The 19598-nt window shown below is 41.6% G+C and overlaps 1 protein-coding gene across 1 annotated transcript in view; it reads left to right on the top strand.

The window, feature by feature from the left end:
* Positions 1 to 19598, top strand: part of LOC124788900 (juvenile hormone esterase-like) — a 151073-nt gene that overhangs the window by 106573 nt on the left and 24902 nt on the right. The window contains exons 7-8 of the mRNA XM_047256182.1: positions 8272 to 8435; positions 14862 to 15003. Of these exons, the coding sequence (XP_047112138.1) occupies positions 8272 to 8435; positions 14862 to 15003 (306 nt within the window). The remainder of the gene's footprint in view (positions 1 to 8271; positions 8436 to 14861; positions 15004 to 19598) is intronic.

Here is a 19598-nt window from a genome sequence, read left to right as displayed (position 1 = left end):
GCCGATGATCTGTGAAAGAAAAAGTGACAAGTTAGTAAATGCGTTGTGCCAGATGCAAACTACATTTAAATAAATAAGAGCAGATATATGACTACTTCTCAGAGGTTCACAAAGAAATACGATCCTGGCCGGTTGTCGCCAAGTGTAACCTACCCACAAAAAAATTAAAATAAATAAATATTATTTGGTTAATGATTCTAATTTTCGTGTAACCTCAGAACAAAATTGGTTCCCATTTATAACCTCCCTACAGAAATTCATTCACATTTAACCTCCACACAAAATTTGTTTCCCATTTAATGTACCCACAAAATTCTTTTCTCATTTAATGTGAGCTCGAAACAGAAAAATTCCTAAACCTCGTAATAAAAAAAAATTCAGTAACCTGGTAAATTTTGGGCGACAGCAGTGCTGCGTCATGTCCCTGTAAGATCATTCTGAATAAAGAGCAAAAATTCTTACCTCAATAAAGTCGCCAACTACCTGCTCTTACAATAGCTTTTTCCGGCACACCTCTGTGTAATGCTGGCCTATAGATTTGTCATTTATGAAAGGAAGCAACTGATTTTTCTTTTGCAACAATAGGAATGATCATGGATTGAAGAAATTAGTAAATTCTTTAAACTGAAATGAATGCTTGTTAAAAATTACTTTATATCACAAAGATTATTATTAGGACATTTTTAAAAGATTTACATGGGAGCTCACGTAACATTACTAGATATGCGCGAGGCTGCTTTTACCTTATACTATAACGCTCAGGCTCCGCCATCGCTGCACCGTGACCGGCCCAACCAACACGATACACCAGACTGCCCGCTAGCAACAACCTACTGCTACACAGTTCCTACTGCATACAACACTGCTCTTTGGCCTGAGATTCTCTTATACCTTACATATCGCAGGCAGCGCATACCTCTTACAGCGTCTTTATGTTTTCATGGTACAACTCCTAGAGTCTGACTACAGTGAGCCATGAAAGTTGTTGACGAGTACAGAATCAGAAGAAAGGAAACGAAAACTGAGGATGTGTTAGGTGACTGTTGGGCTTTAGGGAAATTAAGGGAATCAGAGAGGCAGTTTTGATGTAGCGTTTGATAACGAAGGCAAACTTTAAGAAATATCAGTAGGTTTTGTGGATCCAGAAAAAGTCTCGCGTTTATGTTTATCTGCCATTGTTTTCTTCGGGATTGCGTGGATAACGTTCTTCCGAGAGTCCGGTGATATGCCTTCAGTCTCATAGATTATATACAACTTGAACAGTTGTTTGGTTGCCACTTCCCGCAAATGACATAAGAAATTCAAAAAGCATGTTATCTATACTTCCTGTCGTATCTGTTTTGATATGGTCCGTCACGAATTCGTCTCCTTTGCGAACCCTTTAATCTCAAGTGCACTTGCAACCAGCCTCCTCAATTCTTTGCTGGATGTATTCCAATCTCTGTCTTCCTCTACAGAGTTTACCCTCTACAGCTCCTATTGAAAGGTTAATACAGTATGTAAAGTGATATGAAAATCTAATAGTCATGGGGGACTGGAATGCAGTTGTAGGGAAGGAGTAGAAGAAAAGGTTACAGAAGAATATGGCTTGGGACAAGAAATGAGAGAGGAGAAAGACTAATTGAGTCCTGTAACAAGTTTCAGCTAGTAATAGCGAATACTCTGTTCAAGAATCACAAGAGGAGGAGGTATACTCCGGAAACGCCGGGTGATATGGGAAGATCTCAGTTAGATTACATCATGCTCAGACAGAGATTCCGAAATCAGTTACTGGATTGTAAGGCGTACACGGGAGCAGACGTAGACTCAGATCGCAATATAGTAGTGATGACGAGTATGCTGAAGTTGAAGACATTAGTCAGGAAGAATTGATACGCAAAGAAGTGGGGTACGAAGTACTAAGGAATGACGAGATACGGTTGAAGTTCTCTAAGGCTATAGATACAGCAATAAGGAATAGCTCAGTAGGCAGTACAGTAGAAAAGGAATGGACATCTCTGAAAAGGGCCATCACAGAAGTTGGGAAGTAAAACATAGGTACAAAGTAGGTAACTGTGAAGAAACCGTGGGTAACAGATGAAATACTACAATTGATCGATGAAAGGAGGAAGTACAAAAATGTTCAGGGAAGCTCAGGAATAGAGAAATACAAGTCGCTTATGAATTAAATAAATAGGAAGTGCACGGAAGCTAAGATAAAATGGCTGCAGGAAAAATGTGAAGACACTGAAAAAGAAATAATCGTCGGAAGGACAGCTCAGCATACAGGAAAGTCAAAACAACATTCGGTGACATTAAAAGCAAGGGTGATAACATTAAGAGTGCAACGGGAATTCCACTGTTAAATGGAGAGGAGAGAGTGGATAGGTGGAAAGAATACAATGAAAGCTTTTATGACGGGGAAGATTTTCATGATGTGTTAGAAGAGCAAACAGGAGTCGATTTAGAAGAGATAGGGTATCCGGTATTAGAATCAGAATTTAAAAGAGCTTTGGAGGACTTAAGATCAAATAAGGCAGAAGGGTTAAATTACATTCCATCAGAATTTCTAAAATCACTGGGGGAAGTGGCAACAAAATGACTATTCACGTTGGTGTGTAGAATGTATGTGTCTGGCGACATACCATCTGACTTTCGGAGAAATATCATCCACACAATTCCGAAAACGGCAAGAACTGACAAGTGCAAGAATTAAAACAGAATCAGCTTAACAGCTCATGCATCCAAGTTGCTTACAGAAGAATGGAAAAGACAATTGAGAATGGGCTGGATGGCGATCAGTTTGCCTTCAGGAAAGGTAGAGGCACAAGAGAGGCAATCCTGACGTTGCGCTTAATAAGGGAAGTAAGACTAAAGAAAGATCGAGACTCGTTCATAGGATTTGTCGACCTGGAAAAAGCACTCGACAATGTAAAATGGGGCAAGATATTCTAAATTCCGAGAAAAGCGGGGGTAAGTTATAGCGAGAAACGAGTCATTTACAATGTGTACAACAGCTAAGAGGGAGTAATAAAAGTGGACGACCAAGAACGAAGTGCTCGTATTGTAAAGGGTGTAAGACAAGGATGTAGCCTTTCGCCCCTACTGTTCAATCAGTACATCGAGGAAGCAATGATGGAAATAAAAGAGAGGTTCGGGGGCGGAATTAAAATTCAAGGTAAAAGGATATCGATGACGCGATTCGCTGATGACATTGCTATCCTGAGTGAAAGTGAAGAATAATTACATGATCTGTAGAGCGGAATGAACAGTCTAATGAGTACACATTATGGATTGTGAGTAAATCGAATGATGAATGGCCCTGTCATTTTTAGATACCCGCTGGAGGTAGTGAGGGGAAATAATACGTAACTGACAACTGCAAATAGCTACATCACACTGAATATCCTACAACAAGAGCACATCCCATGGATCAGTTATTTTCTGGGATATTCTGACTATATTTTCGTTCCCAATCTCATCAGAATTAACTACTGGATCTGAACATTATTAATTAAAAAAGGACGAAAAGAAAAATATAAAGCAATAAAATCAATAGTCAAGGGAAAGTATTGAATGAGTAAATGCAGTTCTGCACTATACAAATTTATTTTAACTCAGAACCCTTGTAAAGAAAGATGAAACGACGACATAATTAGATGTTGCAGTGCCTATGGTATTGCGCATTACGATGCAACGTTCCTTGGATAAGCATGCATGTCCAAAGGAACAAGCACTGCGGTGACTACAGCCGTTATGAAATACATTGAATGTATTCGCAGTTGCGAATATGGACAACCGTCAGCTGTAGATTGGAATGACGACACTGAAAATTTGTGCCGGAGCCGGACTCGAACCCGGATTTCCCGCTTATCACGTGCGGTCGCCTTACCATATGGCTATAAGTGCATGACGTATGGCCAGATCAAAACTTCCATATGTCGTCAACCATGCATCGACAGCTTGTTCTCGTACATCCATTATGTATATTCCCACACTGGTGAGACATTTTACTTGAAAGTCTCTTGGCCGGTGTCCGTGAATACTTACAATATTGCAGTGCCTCTTTTATTAATTACCGTGCAAAGTTCCTCTGGACTTTAGTGCATATCTAAAGGAACTTTCCATCGTAATTCGGAATAACGCAGGAACAGAACATCGAATTTACCCGCCGACACCAGGCAAGCGACTTTCTGCGTGTCGAAAGGAACTTTGCATCGTGATTCGGAATAATACAGGCACATAAAATCGTATTCATCTGCTAACACAGGGCAAGTGACTTTCGAATAAAGTGTCTCACCTGTATGGGAATATATGTAATGTGTGTACGAATACAAGTTACAGACACATGTTTGACGACGAATGAAAGTTTGGGTCTGGCCGGCAGTAGTGCACGCACAGTCAAATGGTAAGGCGACCGCTCGCGATAAGCGGGAAATACGGGTTCGAATCCCAGCCCGACACAATGTTTCGTTGTTGTCAGTCCATTCTACAGCTGGTGGTAGCCCATATTCGCAATTGCGTACACATTTAATGTGTAATGACATAATCGTCCAGTGGATACATAAAACAAAATAAAAGGCACTCTAAATTAATACTAGCAATCACCCCTCTAATTCCGCCCAGTTCTGAGTACAGGATCTGTGGAATAAAACGCGGAATGACTGACAACACGTCGGTACGATTCTCTTGAAGAAACTACTTCCAAACAGTTTGTATGATGCCTCAGGGGAGATAAAAAATACGTTAATAGTGATCGCAAAAATTTACTTTTACAGCCCTACAATGCCGGAACGATCGCAGTATCACCATGAATGCAGCATGGTGCTGAAACGGACGATTCTGAAAGAAATCTGCGCCACCGGCAAAGCTGCAGCACTTCGGAATATTCTGAGTACTAAACTACAAGACCTTGTACAGCAGACTGAGGTCAACAAACTATTAAATCTGAACACTGTCTTGTATTTTTTTGTGCAAACAACAGACGAGAGCCATGAATTCCCTGTCAGAACAGTGAAATTCAAAATCGTCTCAACCTGAGAATATATGAAGAAAAGTGCTCTCAAAATCACTGTATGCTACGTAATACACGAAAACTCCCAGCCGGAAAACTGAAGTTCTACGTTTATAACGAATACAGTGGCCTAACTGCTCGGTAAAGTACAAGTTCACACGGGAGCAAAAGGTAGCAGGTCCGTCCATCGTCAGCAAGAGCTGACATAGGAGCCGTCTGTTCCTCAAGGGCGTCCAGATGGAAGATCTTCTCCCAAAACTGCTGTCCCGATTTGAAGATGTGACCATTTATGGCGTCCGAATGTTGCGGCCAGGTGCGGCTGTAGCGTGAGTGCAGACACTGTGCATAAGCAGTCTGTTACAGGCAGATGTGTACTGAACGTAGAAACATGTCACGAGTTAATCGACTTTGAACATGAGATGATAATCGGTGCAAGATTCATGAATCAGAGGGAATTAGCGACAGCAACATAATTCGTATTCCCTACACTGGTTACTCAATGTCGTAGAGGCAATGTTCTCTCAAGCATAAATCCCGCACTGACGACCGCAAGTGTTTGAAGAACGAATGTCACGTCTCGCCCGCCGAGCCATACGGGATGATCGATAGTGTTCTGCGAACCATATCACCTACGAGACAACGTGGAGTGTTAGGAACCAACGTCTACCAGGTACAGATATCCCCACCTTTAAGATAATAGTATGTGTTGGCTATGTGAGAAGTCATCGAACAAATGGAGCTACTAAAGACAAAACGAGAAGCAACATTCTTCAAAAACTTGCTGGTACCTAATGGGGAGCTAATGCTCATATTAAAGATCCACAGTCTTAGCCCTATCATACTCCGTTGCTGAATACTGCTGTTCGACCCGAGTCAGTAGTGCTTATACTAAGAAGATAGACGTGCAACCCAATGTTAGCGAAATAAAAATCGACAGCTGTAAAGGCAGTTTCCGCAGTACCCCGAGGAAGTGTGATATAACCCGTTACTGTTTGCAGTGTATATAAATGATATACCAGAATGCGTCGGAGACGATGCGATTGTCTATAAGGAGGTAGCAACGCCAGAAGACAGTATCGAGTTGCTGAATGAGCTACAGAAGATTTGATGAATGGTGCAGGTTCTGGTAGTTGAACCTGATTGTAAATAAACGTAAGATATAGCGCAACCTAGGAAAAAGAATCTACTACTGTACAATTACCCTACTGCTAACAAATACCTGGTGACAGTATCTACCATAAAGTATCTAGGAGTAAATATCCAGAGTGAAATTAAGTGGAATGACCACACAAAACAACTAGTAGGAAAAGCAGGTGACAGACTGAGATTCAGAGGAAGAACCTTCAGAAAATGTAACCCATCCACCAAGGACGTAGCTCAAAACAGCTTATTCGATCGATTTTTCATCAATATGAGACCCCTAGCATGTAGGACTGATAGCAGAGATAGAGAAAATACACCGAAGAGCGGCGCGTTTCATCACGGGATTGTTTAGTCGGCGCGAGAGCGTTACAGAGATGTTCAACAAACTCCACTGACAGACGTTACAAGAGGGGCGTTGTGCATCACGGACAGGTTTGTTATTCAAATTTCGAGTGAACAGCTTCCGAGTAGAGTCAGACAACATATTACTTCCACCGACATACATTTCGCGAAATGACCACGGCGTAAAAGTTGGAGAAATTAGAGCCAATAGAGGGGCTTACCGACGGTCTTTCCTCCCACGCGCCATTCGCGAGCGGACCAAGAAAAAAAAATGGTTCAAGTGGCTCTGAGTACTATGGGACTTAACAGCTGTGGTCATCAGTCCCCTAGAACTTAGAACTACTTAAACCTAACTAACCTAAGGACATCACACACATCCATGCCCGAGGCAGGATTCGAACCTGCGACCGTAGCAGTCGCGCCGTTCCGGACTGCGCGCCTAGAACCGCGAGACCACCGCGGCCGGCGGACCAAGAAAGAGGGAATCTGTAGTGGTTCCAGAGATGCTACCAGTGTCCTACAATTCCATTTAGTTTTAATGTTTTAAACCTCTTGCTATGTATTGTAATAATAAACTCATCATTGTGTTGTATCATCCATACGTTACGTAAATCTAGCTTTCACATAAGTATAAAGAAATCTTTAGCTTGTTTTTATAATGATGTGTCATATTTTAAAGCGATTTCAATGCCACATTACTCCGTAATACATTTTACTCCCTTTGTAGATTTTCTTCATTTTATAGGACTGACTCTATGTCTAATTTTAAAACTTTTAGATGCCATGTTCGAAGGGGTAATTTCAGTACTGCCACCCTACTTTCAAAGTTGATTTTATTTAAGGCAGTCAATGTCACTAACCAGTACCTTGTTAACAGTACTCCTGTACACTGAAATTGTCTGTTAGATGGTATATCTTTCTTTTATTTCTAAGTATGTAACATTTTGCGCACCGTAAGATTACCTCTCATTTTAATGTTTTCAAGAGATTCTGAAGATCGTTTTGAGACGAAAAGCATAAAATTTTGAAGTTCAAATAATATAAAAACAGTCAAGGCAGATTATTAGTTATGAAAGCGGACTTTTTTTAATGTGTTTGTGTCATTCATTGGCAAAACGTAGTTTGGTAATTTCTTATGTTTTCCATTGTTTCATAGTTGTTTCTAATTCTTGAAGACTTGGTTCATCTAATGCAAGTCAATAAACGGCTATTTCTATTGTGTCACGTGCGTTTCGGTTCTTTTTATTCGTGAACCATCTCCAGAGATCATTAATGATCTCATTACTCCAAGATGGAGATGTATTTAGTTAGTCTGCGTAACAAGGATGTCCTGTTTTCAGCGTTTCCCGAGCACATTTCGCCTTGGCAGTTCACTTTTATTGTTGACAGCGTTTCGGTGAACAATGAACGTGAGGTGTTAATCCGAAATATGACGGAAAAACGACGAAAATCGGACATCCAAATTACGCAGACCAACTAACGTATGTAAAACTCCAAGACAGCACATTTGCACTAAATAAGATCACAAAACGTCACTGAAGATGTTTCACAAATAGAAAGAAACGAAACGCGCGTGGCATAATAGAAGCAACCTTCCATTTAGTTGCATTAGATGAATCACATCCCTGAGAACAACGCTTTCTCTTTTAACATATTAGTGAAAGAAAAAAAAAACAGTTTATTTGCTTTCCAGTATTAAATGTTTTGTTGTACGAAGACGCCATAATCTATTAACATATTTATAAATTGTTACGAAATAATTAATTATTACTTCACCATGTTTCTCTTTCTAGCAATTATTGCGAACAAGACGATGCTAAGCGAACTGAAAGAGAACAGCAAAAGGTTGTTGCCAATTTCTGTGCCATACCACCTGTTGCCGCAAGCTGACCTCATAAATGAGAAGATACACGACTTTTATTTCTCCAGAGGATTTTCTAACGACAAAATCACTGAAGTACGTATCCTAGCCAGTACACAGAACTGAATGTTGAAATATAATTTCCATGTACTTGTTCCTATTTTAGTTGTATTTTCCTCCTTGTCATCTGTCGCGTGGTGCAAATGAGAGTTTAGTATTTAGCTTAATATTCTCACTGCCCCCAACTCTTGGTTCTCCTGAATTATATACGTATAGTTTATACGCTGAAAAAGCAAGGTACGCTGCACGTGTTCAAGAAGTCGCCATCTTTACTTTTTGGAACGAACTTAACGATACACATGCATACGCTGGACATTTATACTATCGTTTTATGTATCGTCCAATACACAATTAAAAATAACTTCAACCTCTTGGTTCTGGCTGACTTCCCTTGATTGTAAGATCGATGCTTCAATTGGAAACCCTCTCCATTATACATAGAATCGGGACCCATCTGCCCCATTAACTTAGTACTTTACTGAAAACAATCGACCTCTGCAATGCACGAACCTCAAAAACACTTCAGAGAAAAGAGTAAAAAGTAAAATGAAAAGAAATAAAGTGACTAAGCACTGGTTTTGGTTAAAATCAGGTACATACTTATGCCAGTACATATGAAATCCACAGAGAAGTAGTTTTCAGGCAGGATTCGTGAAATAAAAATCTTCATTTTATTTCAGTGACTGTATCGACTCCTATAAAACTACCTAAGCGCTGCTCTCTCTTAGACAGCTTATATTTGAGTAAAAAATGGTTCAAATGGCTCTGAGCACTATGGGACTTAACATCTGAGGTGATCAGTCCCCTAGAACTTAGAACTACTTAAACCTAACTAACCTAAGGACATCACACACATCCATGCCCGAGGCAGATTCGAACCTGCGACCGTAGCAGTCACGCGGTTCCGGACTGAAGCGCCTAGAACCGCTTGGCCACTGCGGCCGGCATATTTGAGTAACTGTGCCTTTTCTTTGCTCTGATCTGATTTACAAGTTCTTAAAAAAAATGAAAAAACGAACTTATGTTATGAATGTTTTCTTGGCGCTGTTTGCATTGTACTATGTTTTTTTTACCATTATTCTAGACAGTTTATAATCTCAACTCTATTTACTCATCGTTTTAGAAGGCAGTACTTTCTAAAACGATCTTGTCTGCGCTATTGGTTTCACTTTTTCTTCTGTAATAGTGATTTTTTCAGAAAAAAACTAGAGTTTAGTGTCCTACCAGTCACGAGCTCGATGTGGTGTAGGGGAGTAAGTTTCCCACGAATTCTGCACGCTGTCACACAATGAGGTGGCGCCGGCCGTAGTGGCCATGCGGTTCTAGGCGCTGCAGTCTGGAACCACGAGACCGCTACGGTCGCAGGTTCGAATCGTGCCTCGGGCATGGATGTGTGTGATGTCCTTAGGTTAGTTAGGTTTAACTAGTTCTAAGTTCTAGGAGACTAATGACCTCAGAAGTTGAGTTCCATAGTGCTCAGAGCCATTTGAACCATTTTGAATGAGTTATGGGATAGCGAAATGCACACATACTGATGACAGCAGTATTCAAATGGTTCAAATGGCTCTGAGCACTATGGGACTCAACTGCTGTGGTCATAAGTCCCCTAGAACTTAGAACTACTTAAACCTAACTAACCTAAGGACATTACACACATCCATGCCCGAGGCAGGATTCGAACCTGCGACCGTAGCGGTCGTGCGGTTCCAGACTGTAGCGCCTTTAACCGCTCGTCCACTCGGGCCGGCTGACAGCAGTATTCCCTACACAATGTATAAAAGACGGTGCACTGGCAGAGCTGTGTACTCAGGTGATTCACGTGAAAATATTTACGGCGTGATTATTGCCGAACGACGGGAACTGACATACTTGGAACACGGAACGGTAGTTGAAGCTAGACGCATGGGACATTCCATTTTGGACATCACTAGGGAATTCAATATTCCAAGACCCAAAGTGTCAAGAGTGTGGCGAGAATACCAAATTTCAGGAATTACCTGTCACAACGGGCGCCACAGTGACCGACGGCCTACACTTAACGACCGAGAACAGTAGCATTTGCATAGAGTAATCAGTACTAACAGACAAGAAACACTGCCTGAAATAACCGCAGAAATCGATGTGGAATGTACTACGAACGTATTTGTTGGGACAGTGCGGTGAAACTATTCGTTAATCGGCTACGGCAACCAGGACGTATGGGTGTGTGTGTTGTCCATAGTGTAAGTTAGTTTAAGTTAGATTAAGTAGTGTGTAGGCTTAGGGACCGATGACCTCTGCAGTTTGGTCCCATAAGACCTCACCACAAATTTCCAGTTTTGCTACGGCAGCTGACGACAGACGTGAGTTGGTTGATTGGTTCGTTGTTGTGGGGGAGAGGACCAGCAGCGAGGTCGTAGGTCGAATCGGGTTAGGGAAGGAGGGATAAGGAAGTCGGCGGAGCCCTTTCAAAGGAAGCATCCCAGAATTTTCCTGAAACGATTTACGAAAATCACGGAACACATAAATCAGGATTAGTGGACGCGTGTTTGAACTGTCGTCCTACCGAATGTGAGTCCAGCGCGCTACCGAAGCGAGTGCCTTTGCTAACAGCACGACATCGCCTGCTGCGTCTCTCCTGGACTAGTGACCATATCGGCTGGATCCTAGACGACTGGAAAACTGTGGTCTGGTCCTGGAAGTCACGATTTGATTTGGTAAAAGCTGATGGTACTGTTCGAGTATGCCGCAGACCCCTCGAATCTATGTACCAAAGTTGTCAACACTGCGCTATGCAGGCTGGTGTTGGCACCATAAGATGTGGATTGTGTTTACATGTACTGAACTGGGTCCTCTGGTCCAACTGAACCGATCATTGATTCAAAATGGTTGTATTCGCCTACTGGAGGCCATTTGCAGCCACTGATGGACTTCATGTTCCCAAACAGTGATATCATGTCACTGGATTCGCAGTTGTTCGCCACCATTGGTTTGAAGAACATTCTGGACAAATCGAGCGAAGATTTATGGGACATAATCGAGGGACCATTACGAGCACACCTTACTGCATCGGCAACACTATCACTATTATGAACGGCTATAGAGACAGCATGGTTCAATATTTTTGCGAGAGACTGCTAATAATTAGTTGAGTCCACGCCACGTCAAGTTGCTGCACGCCGGGCAAAAGGAGGTCCGATACGATATTGAGAGGTGTCCCATGAATTTAGTCACCTTAGTGTAGATTGCTGCTCTAGATACGGCTGTCCCTGTGGCGGTTGTTTTTATCTAGCGATTCGGACAGGAAATCCCTAGTACATATTTGCTAGCGGGAAGTCGCTGCAGAGCTCTTCATGTTGATGTAATAATATGAAGAAATCTTGAGATGTTTACCAACACATGGGCATGATGTTATCACAGGCTCATGGAGATGACTTGTTTTCGTTGAGGTTCTTTGCGGCTGTCCACATACAAAGATACCAATGATACACCACTGCCACCACTACTGCCAGCATGCAACTACCTATTTCAGTTACACGGTGATTGCCGAGGGTCGCCTGCTGCCAGAGCACTTCCTTTTAATCATAATTTTATTCCATTATCCTGAAATGCGAAGATGGGCTACCAGCGTTAGATTTGTTGCTCTTGAGCCAAAAGCCTTTTAAAAATGCAAATAACATTTTAAAATAATTAATTGGTTAAATGTTTACTTTTATAAACGTAGATGCGTTTTTTTTCAGTACCTCTCTGTATTATACTATCAGTAGTTTAGCAGCATAAGATGTCAGAAGCGTCCACTTGCACAGAGCGCTCCAGTTTATATATTTCTTGAAGTCATCGACATAAACCATTTGTCACCAACTTCCACTTAAAGACCTCCTCTAGAATTTTTCGTGTTGACGTTTTTACGGACAGCTGGTTTGAACCATACTTAAGAAGCAAAATGCAAAAAGTTGTGCTGGATAATTCGAGCAATACAATAAACGTATTAGAAATTGCGAATCAGAACAACCGTAACCTCTGGAATGGAATGACGACGATGAAAATTTGTGCCGAACCGGGACTCGAATCCGTATTTCCCGCTTGTCGCGAGCGGTCGCCTTAGCATTTAGCTATCCTTGCACGACTCACGGCCAGCCATAAACTTTCGTCTACGACCTGTATTCGTACATCAATTTTGTTAATTCCCGTACAGTTCATATGTTGTACTCGAAAGCCGCTTGCCCAGTATCGGCAGAGAAATACAATACTGCAGTGCGCTGCAATATCGTAGTCCAAGGAATGCCGGAAGGGTACAAAATTTTAATGACTAGGGACAAATCACAAATGGAGTCTCCAGGGTTCAATTTTGGATCCACTCCTATTCCTTATATATGTCACTGATATTCCACTAAACATGCTGCAAGCAGAACTGCTAATTTTTGGAGATTATACTAGGGTTACAATAAATCACATTAAAGGCAATGCTACAGAAGAAATTATTTATGATATTTTCCATTCAGTGATTCTCTGAAAATGGACTCTCCTGCACAACAGATACAGTCATAAAGTTTTTGATCATTTGCCGACAACAAAAAATGTCAGAGAGGTAGTGAAGCAAGTTTTAAATTTAATTTAAAATCATTTCTCCTGGACAACTCGTTCTTTTCCACTGACGAATTTCTACTTAGCCAGAAAACTTTTTTTTAAAGTGTAGTTGCATGAGTCGGACTAAAATGATAATTTGTTCATTAATGCTAACACTTCTTCTTCTTCTTCCGTATCCGGATGAACCAATTATATCTTCTCTTCCCAGTAATTAGCAACGTATGTTGCTTTGTGATTGACCTTCAAAATATCGTCTTTAGTGCATGTTATAGACATATCTGGGCAAATCAATAGGTGGTCCAAGTCCTGTATTGCTCCGCATTCACACCTATCGCTATCACTACAGCCCCATTTAAATAGATTTGATTTGCACCCAGTTACTCCAGTGCGCAGCCGGTTTAATGACCTCCAAGTTGTAAAAGGTAGTTGAAATCCTGCAGATCCCTCCTCAAGTAGTTCCATTGTGGAGTGTGGCACCATTTATTCCCAAAGAGATAGCCGCCTTGCGGCGGGCTTGGTGGCGAGTTCTTCAATATTTTCAATGAAACTCCTGCGGGATTTCAACCGGACACATTGTTTTCGGTGCATATGCATCGGGTGTCGAGGATCATTCTTTTATTTTGATCTTTCGATCTTGGCGGCTACTTGTCTACGGACAGTTGATGGTGCTATGCCTATGATGGGATAAATTTTGTCTTTGGGAGTTGGTTTGAGGCATCCTATGACAATACGTACAGTTTCGTTTATGGCGACGTCAACTTGCTTAGTGTGAGCAGAGTTCCTCCAAACTGGCGCCCCGTATTCTCTGCTGAGATACTCAGCGCCAGACCCGTGGTGCGCAAAACGTGTGGTTGAGCTCCCCACGATGAACCTATTAGCTTCTGCAGTATGTTGTTCCTGGCACAGACCGTTTTTTTAGTGTTGTGACAGTGCTGCTTAAAAGTAAGCGCTCTGTCCAATGTTACTCCCAGGTATTTTGGTCTGTTTGTATGCTTCAGCTCTTCCCCTTGCCACATGACTCGGAGTTTCCGTTTGGCTTGTTTGTTCCTAAGATGGAAGGCGGATACTTGAGATTTACTAGGGTTTGGTTTGAGATTATTGCCGTCGTAATAGGTATCAAGTTCTGTAAGGCTCTTGTGAGATTCTCCTCCACTTGTTCAAAGGTTTTATCCTGTCTGGCCACTGCTGCATCATCAGCATAAATGAACATTCGCGTCTGGTGGCTGATGGGAAGGTCATTCGTATAGATGTTAAATAATATTGGAGCCAAGACACTACCCCGTGCAAGTCCATTTTTCTGTGTCCTCCATCGGCTGTTTTTAGATTGTAAGGTTACATAGTAGCGTCTGTTCTGTAGCATGCATTGCATGAACATAGAAAGGGTGTAGTCCTTGGTGTTAACACTATAATATGCACATATCCTGTAAACTGGCTCACTCTACATCATTTTAATAAAATAATCGTTCAAGTGATCTACGGAACATGTAACTAATTAATTAGCTAACATATATCTGCCTTACTACATGTCCCACTCACATTCATTTATTTTCATTTCACTCATCTACTTCGGTGTGTTCCTTACTCCATTAATTTGTTTTGCAGTAAATTTTTCGTATCAGGCATATCAGGATCTTCGTTTCTCTAAAGTACTTCAGGCTTTATTAACCCTTCTATTTATTATTCTGTCCATACATACAAAAATTCATTATTTGAAAAAAAATAAAAACCGACCACATTTTGTACAGTTTTACTTACGCCATTACACGTATAAGGCTTTCACGCATCTACAACTAATGTAATAAATTTTTCTTCAGTATAGCATTTGCCATGTGGTTGATTAATTTTCATTTTGATTTCTTTAATGAACGTTGTGTCTAATGGAATTTTTTTTCGTAGTTCTATTCAGATTCCGTTTTCATCTGGCCCGCAGTCGACGCTGTCGGAAGATACAAAGACAGAGCGCCAGTGTATTTCTATTTGTTTTCGTATAAGGGGAAGTACAGTTTCACAGATTTAGCTGGAAGCGAAGAAATCTCAGGTAAGATAAGGCCAAAGTGTTGTATATTCTGCAGTTGATTTAAAGGCTGTTATGTTGTATTTTTCTACTTTCATCTTATTTGTATTTGCTATTAACGTATCGACAAATATTGTTAAATGTAAATATAATTCCGAAATTCCGGAAGTTTTTATCCAATACAAATTAGATTTAAGAAAGTATTACACTGCCCACCTAGGTCTGTCAGATTATATGAATGTGTTGTGTCTGTTCTTTCTGATGTGGGCAGTGGATCCACCATCTTCAGTGCGGATGCACAAACACGTCCGACCTCTGGAATCTCAGAGAGCAAACATGGAGGAAATGGGCAGGGACTGCTGGTAGCTGGTGCTCGATGTGAATGTGGATCGGCCTGAGGCGTACTGATATAGTCCGCCCAGTTGCGGTACGGTAGGTCAGAGGGTTGGCTGCCCTCTGTAATAATAATAATAATAATAATAATAATAATAATAATAATAATAATGATAAAAAAACTGAGTTAAAGGATCGACGATGAACTTGAAGCTGCGGATTCTGTGAGGTGTCTGTTCTTTCTGGCGTGTCCGAAAGAATAGACATCACGCCTTCATATAATAAGGACTAAAATGTTCACTAAATATTGGCTTTAAAGTGCGTACCTTAAGAGATATAGGCCCTTGTTCATGTTCGCAAATGTGAAACATCTCCATACTGAACGAGAGCTCATTCCTCATAAGGTGTGCATTTTAGAGCCGATACTTAGAGCGCACATTTATCTCTTGTTCCGGTCCATGCTACCTCCTCCCACAATATGAAAAGCAAAGAGGTTGCAATAGAAGAGATGTGCTTCATAGTACCGAAGACGAACAAGTATGCCCTTTAGAGTCCATGTTAACTTAACCTTTTTCGTTTGTTGGTCCATTCTGCCACGTGTGAAAATTTATCGGTGGAGTTCTTGTTCACCTTATATACGCCTGAAAATAAATTAACGGAAAAAAGTCACAACAGCAAGGAAGAGTTGTGCGACATAAACGAAAGTCGGTAGGCGTGTTTCTGCACCTGAAGGATATATGTTTATTCAAATTTCGTGACAGTCGCAAAAGAGTAGCGCTAGGTGCGTAGCTACGAGAATACAAATAACGCTATGACGGTTGTGAATGTTAGTTATCTTTGACACTGGTGAGTTGATGTTAGTCAAGAATGCTCACTGAGTTTGAAAGAGCTCTTGTAATTGGATTATAAGAAGCGGGATGTTCCCTCTGTGATACGGCAGAAAGACTTGGAATGTATCCACTGTACATGACCGATGGCAGCAATGGTCAGGGGAATATACTGTCATAAGAAGAGCGGGCCCTGGACGACCACGCGACACTACCGACAGAAAAGACCATCATGTACGGCTATGGCTCTGGCGCATCGTACTCCGTTTGCAGCAGCAATCTGAGCAGCACTTGGCACCACAGTGACACAATCAACTGTTACAAAACGGTTGCTTCAGGGACAGCTCCGAGCCAGAAGCCCTATAACGTGCATTCCATTGACCCAAAAACACAGCCATTTCCGACTTCAGTGGTGTCAAGCGACGGCTCACTGAAGGGCAAGGTGGAGGTCTGTTGTGTTTCTGCAGTTTCTGCCTAGGTGCCAGCGATGGTCGTGTGTTGGTTAGGAGGAGGCCACTTGAGGGCCTGCAACCAACCTGTTTGCGTGCTACACACACTGGACCTACACCTGGAGTTATGGTCTGGTCTGGGATGAGATTTCGTACGACAGTAGGAGCACTTTCGCAGTTATCTCACGTGCCTGACAGCAGGTTGGTACATCAGTCTGGAATTTCGACCTGTTGTGCTGCCATTAATGAACAGAATTACAGGGGAGTTTTCCAGCAGGATAAGGCTCGCCCACATATCGCTGTTGTAACTCAACACATCCTAGAGAGAGTAAACATGTTGCCTGGGGTCCACGCTCGTCAGATCGAGTCGAGCACATATGGGCATTATCGGACGACAACTCCAACCAGCATTAATTGCCCCTGTATTGACAAACCTAGTGCAACAGGCTTTGAACTCCATCCCACAAACCGACGTCCGCCACCTGCAAAGCACAATGCATGTACGTTTGCGCGCTTGCATTCAATATTCTGGCGGCTACACCGGTTATTGATATACCAGCATTTCCCATTTGCAGTGGCTTATCTCGTGATTATTTTAACCTGTGATCTTACAATGTTAATCACTTAAATACGTTGCCTAGGCAAATGTATTCCCGAAATTTTGTTACTCTATATTATTCAAATTTTGGTGTTGAGATTTTTCCCGTCAATGTATATGTCTATTTCCTGCACCTATACGTTTCATATTTTTATAAGCAACAAAGTATCTCACCAAGTGCGACTGACCGACAACAAATTTCCAAATCGGTTCTTGATAAAAAAAAGACTTTTGTGATAGCATTAAACAGTCACCAAAATTTACTGTTTTTCTTTTAACTTATAAATTATTTATTGATTGGACTGGCCACGATATATTACCCCATAAGAGACTGACTGAGACCTATTACCTAGTTGTTTGCTGGCCAGTTATCACAGCGGTAACTAATTTAGATGGGTCAGCTCATGTCCTCTGTTACGGACGCTGTCATCGCAGGTACCAACCACAAGTGACAATTGCGTCCTGAGATGCAATTTCTGTGACTCTATGCAAAGAGTGTTTTAGTTCTCTCTGTGGCGTGTTTATTTTAAGCAATGGAGAGTGTGCACCGAGAAGTGACACAGATTTTAAGGTCCAACGAACGGAATTCACTACTCCACGTTGCCAGGGAACGTGTGACGTGTTTACTAGGGATTCACCAGGTTCTTGACACCAGAGCCACATAGCGCGCACGGACAACTACGAACCTACGTTACCAACTTGTTCCCCTTTCGACTCTGCTTGACTGTCAAGCTGTTCAAAAAATTGTTCAAATGGCTCTGAGCGCTATGCGACTTAACTTCTGAGGTCATGAGTCGCCTAGAACTTAGAACTAATTAAACCTAACTAACCTAAGGACATCACACACATCCATGCCCGAGGCAGGATTCGAACCTGCGACAAAATACAGTCGGACACAAAAGTCTACATACACACCCATTTTGTAGCATGTTGCGTACAGCCTGGATGCACAGACGTAAACGTGCCACTCTGTGCCTGCATCCACGTCCACAATAAAATAAACCAAGGTGTTCAGACCGGTATCGTGCACTGCAAGCCGGATAGATGCAACAGAGTTTGTTTACTGCGGTACAGAAGTCAAAACACACTTCGAGCCTGTCGTTAGTTGCAAGAGAGACGTTGCTGTGAACACAATGCATGTGGTATGGTTTGTTGATATAATAGACGTGCATTGCAATACATAATTAGATCGCGTAATATGGATTCAAAAAGAACCGAAATACCAGTGGAGGTGAGGAAAAATATTATTGAGCTCAGTAAAAAGAGTTTTTCACTGCTGAAAATTAGGGAAATTTTTAGGAGCCATGCAAGTGTCCAAACCGAAATAAGAAATTACAAGGATCGAGGAAGCGTAGAAAACAAAGCTAGATGAGGTCGACGACCAAAATTACCTAACAGGGAACGCCGACATGTCATTATAAAAGTAAATGAGGATCCCAGAATTACAGCCACGGAGTTGGCATTAGATGTCGCAAATACCAGTGGAAATAATGTTCATCCAATAAGAGTACGAAGACACCTGCACAATCATGGATTTGAAAGTAGAACAGCAAGGAAGAAACCGTTCATAAGCAGGGTAAATGAACAGCAGCGCCTAGAATTCCACATTTTTGAATACAGTACTTTTTACGGATGACAGTAAGTTTAACGTCTTCCAGTGTGATGGGCAGCAAAAGGTTTGGCAAAGAAGGAATGAAAGTTGGAAGAAGAGAAATCTTGTCCCATCAGTGAAGTATAGTGGTGGAAATACGAGGTGCGCCTAGAAAAAAACCGGACTGATGCTGGAAAAAACATTTATTTACAATTTCATGTTATCTCCTTCAATGTACTCTCCTCCTCGGTCTCTACACCGCTCCATACGAATTTTCCACTGTTCATAGCAATGCTGCAGATCATTTTCGGTAAGTCCATACATTACTTCCGTCGCTTTTTCTTTTACTGCTTCAACAGTCTCAAATCTAGTTCCTTTCAAAGCTGACTTGACTTTAGGGAAAAGAAAAAAGTCACAGGGGGCCAAATCAGGTGAGTAGGGTGGATGATCTAAGATGGGAATGTTGTGTTTTGCCAACAACGTCTTCACTGACAACGCACTGTGAGCTGGGGCATTGTCTTGGTGAAGGATCCATGACTTTTTTCGCCACAAATCGTTCCGTTTTGTCCGTACTCGCTCACGTAGTGTAGCCAGGACGCTAATGTAGTAATGCTGATTCACTGTTTGTCCCTCTGGTACCCAATCAATGTGCACAATCCCTTTGATGTCAAAAAAAAAAAAAACAATCATCATTGCCTTGAATTTCGATTTTGACATTCGTGCTTTTTTTTTGTCGTGGAGAACCAGGAGTTTTCCAATGCATCGATTGGCATTTAGTTTCGGGATCGTAAGTAAAAAACCACGATTCATCGCAATTAATA

The sequence above is a fragment of the Schistocerca piceifrons genome, chromosome 3 (genome assembly GCF_021461385.2).
Source record: "Schistocerca piceifrons isolate TAMUIC-IGC-003096 chromosome 3, iqSchPice1.1, whole genome shotgun sequence".
Lineage (NCBI taxonomy): Eukaryota > Metazoa > Arthropoda > Insecta > Orthoptera > Acrididae > Schistocerca > Schistocerca piceifrons.
This window is presented reverse-complemented; position numbering and strand designations above follow the sequence as displayed.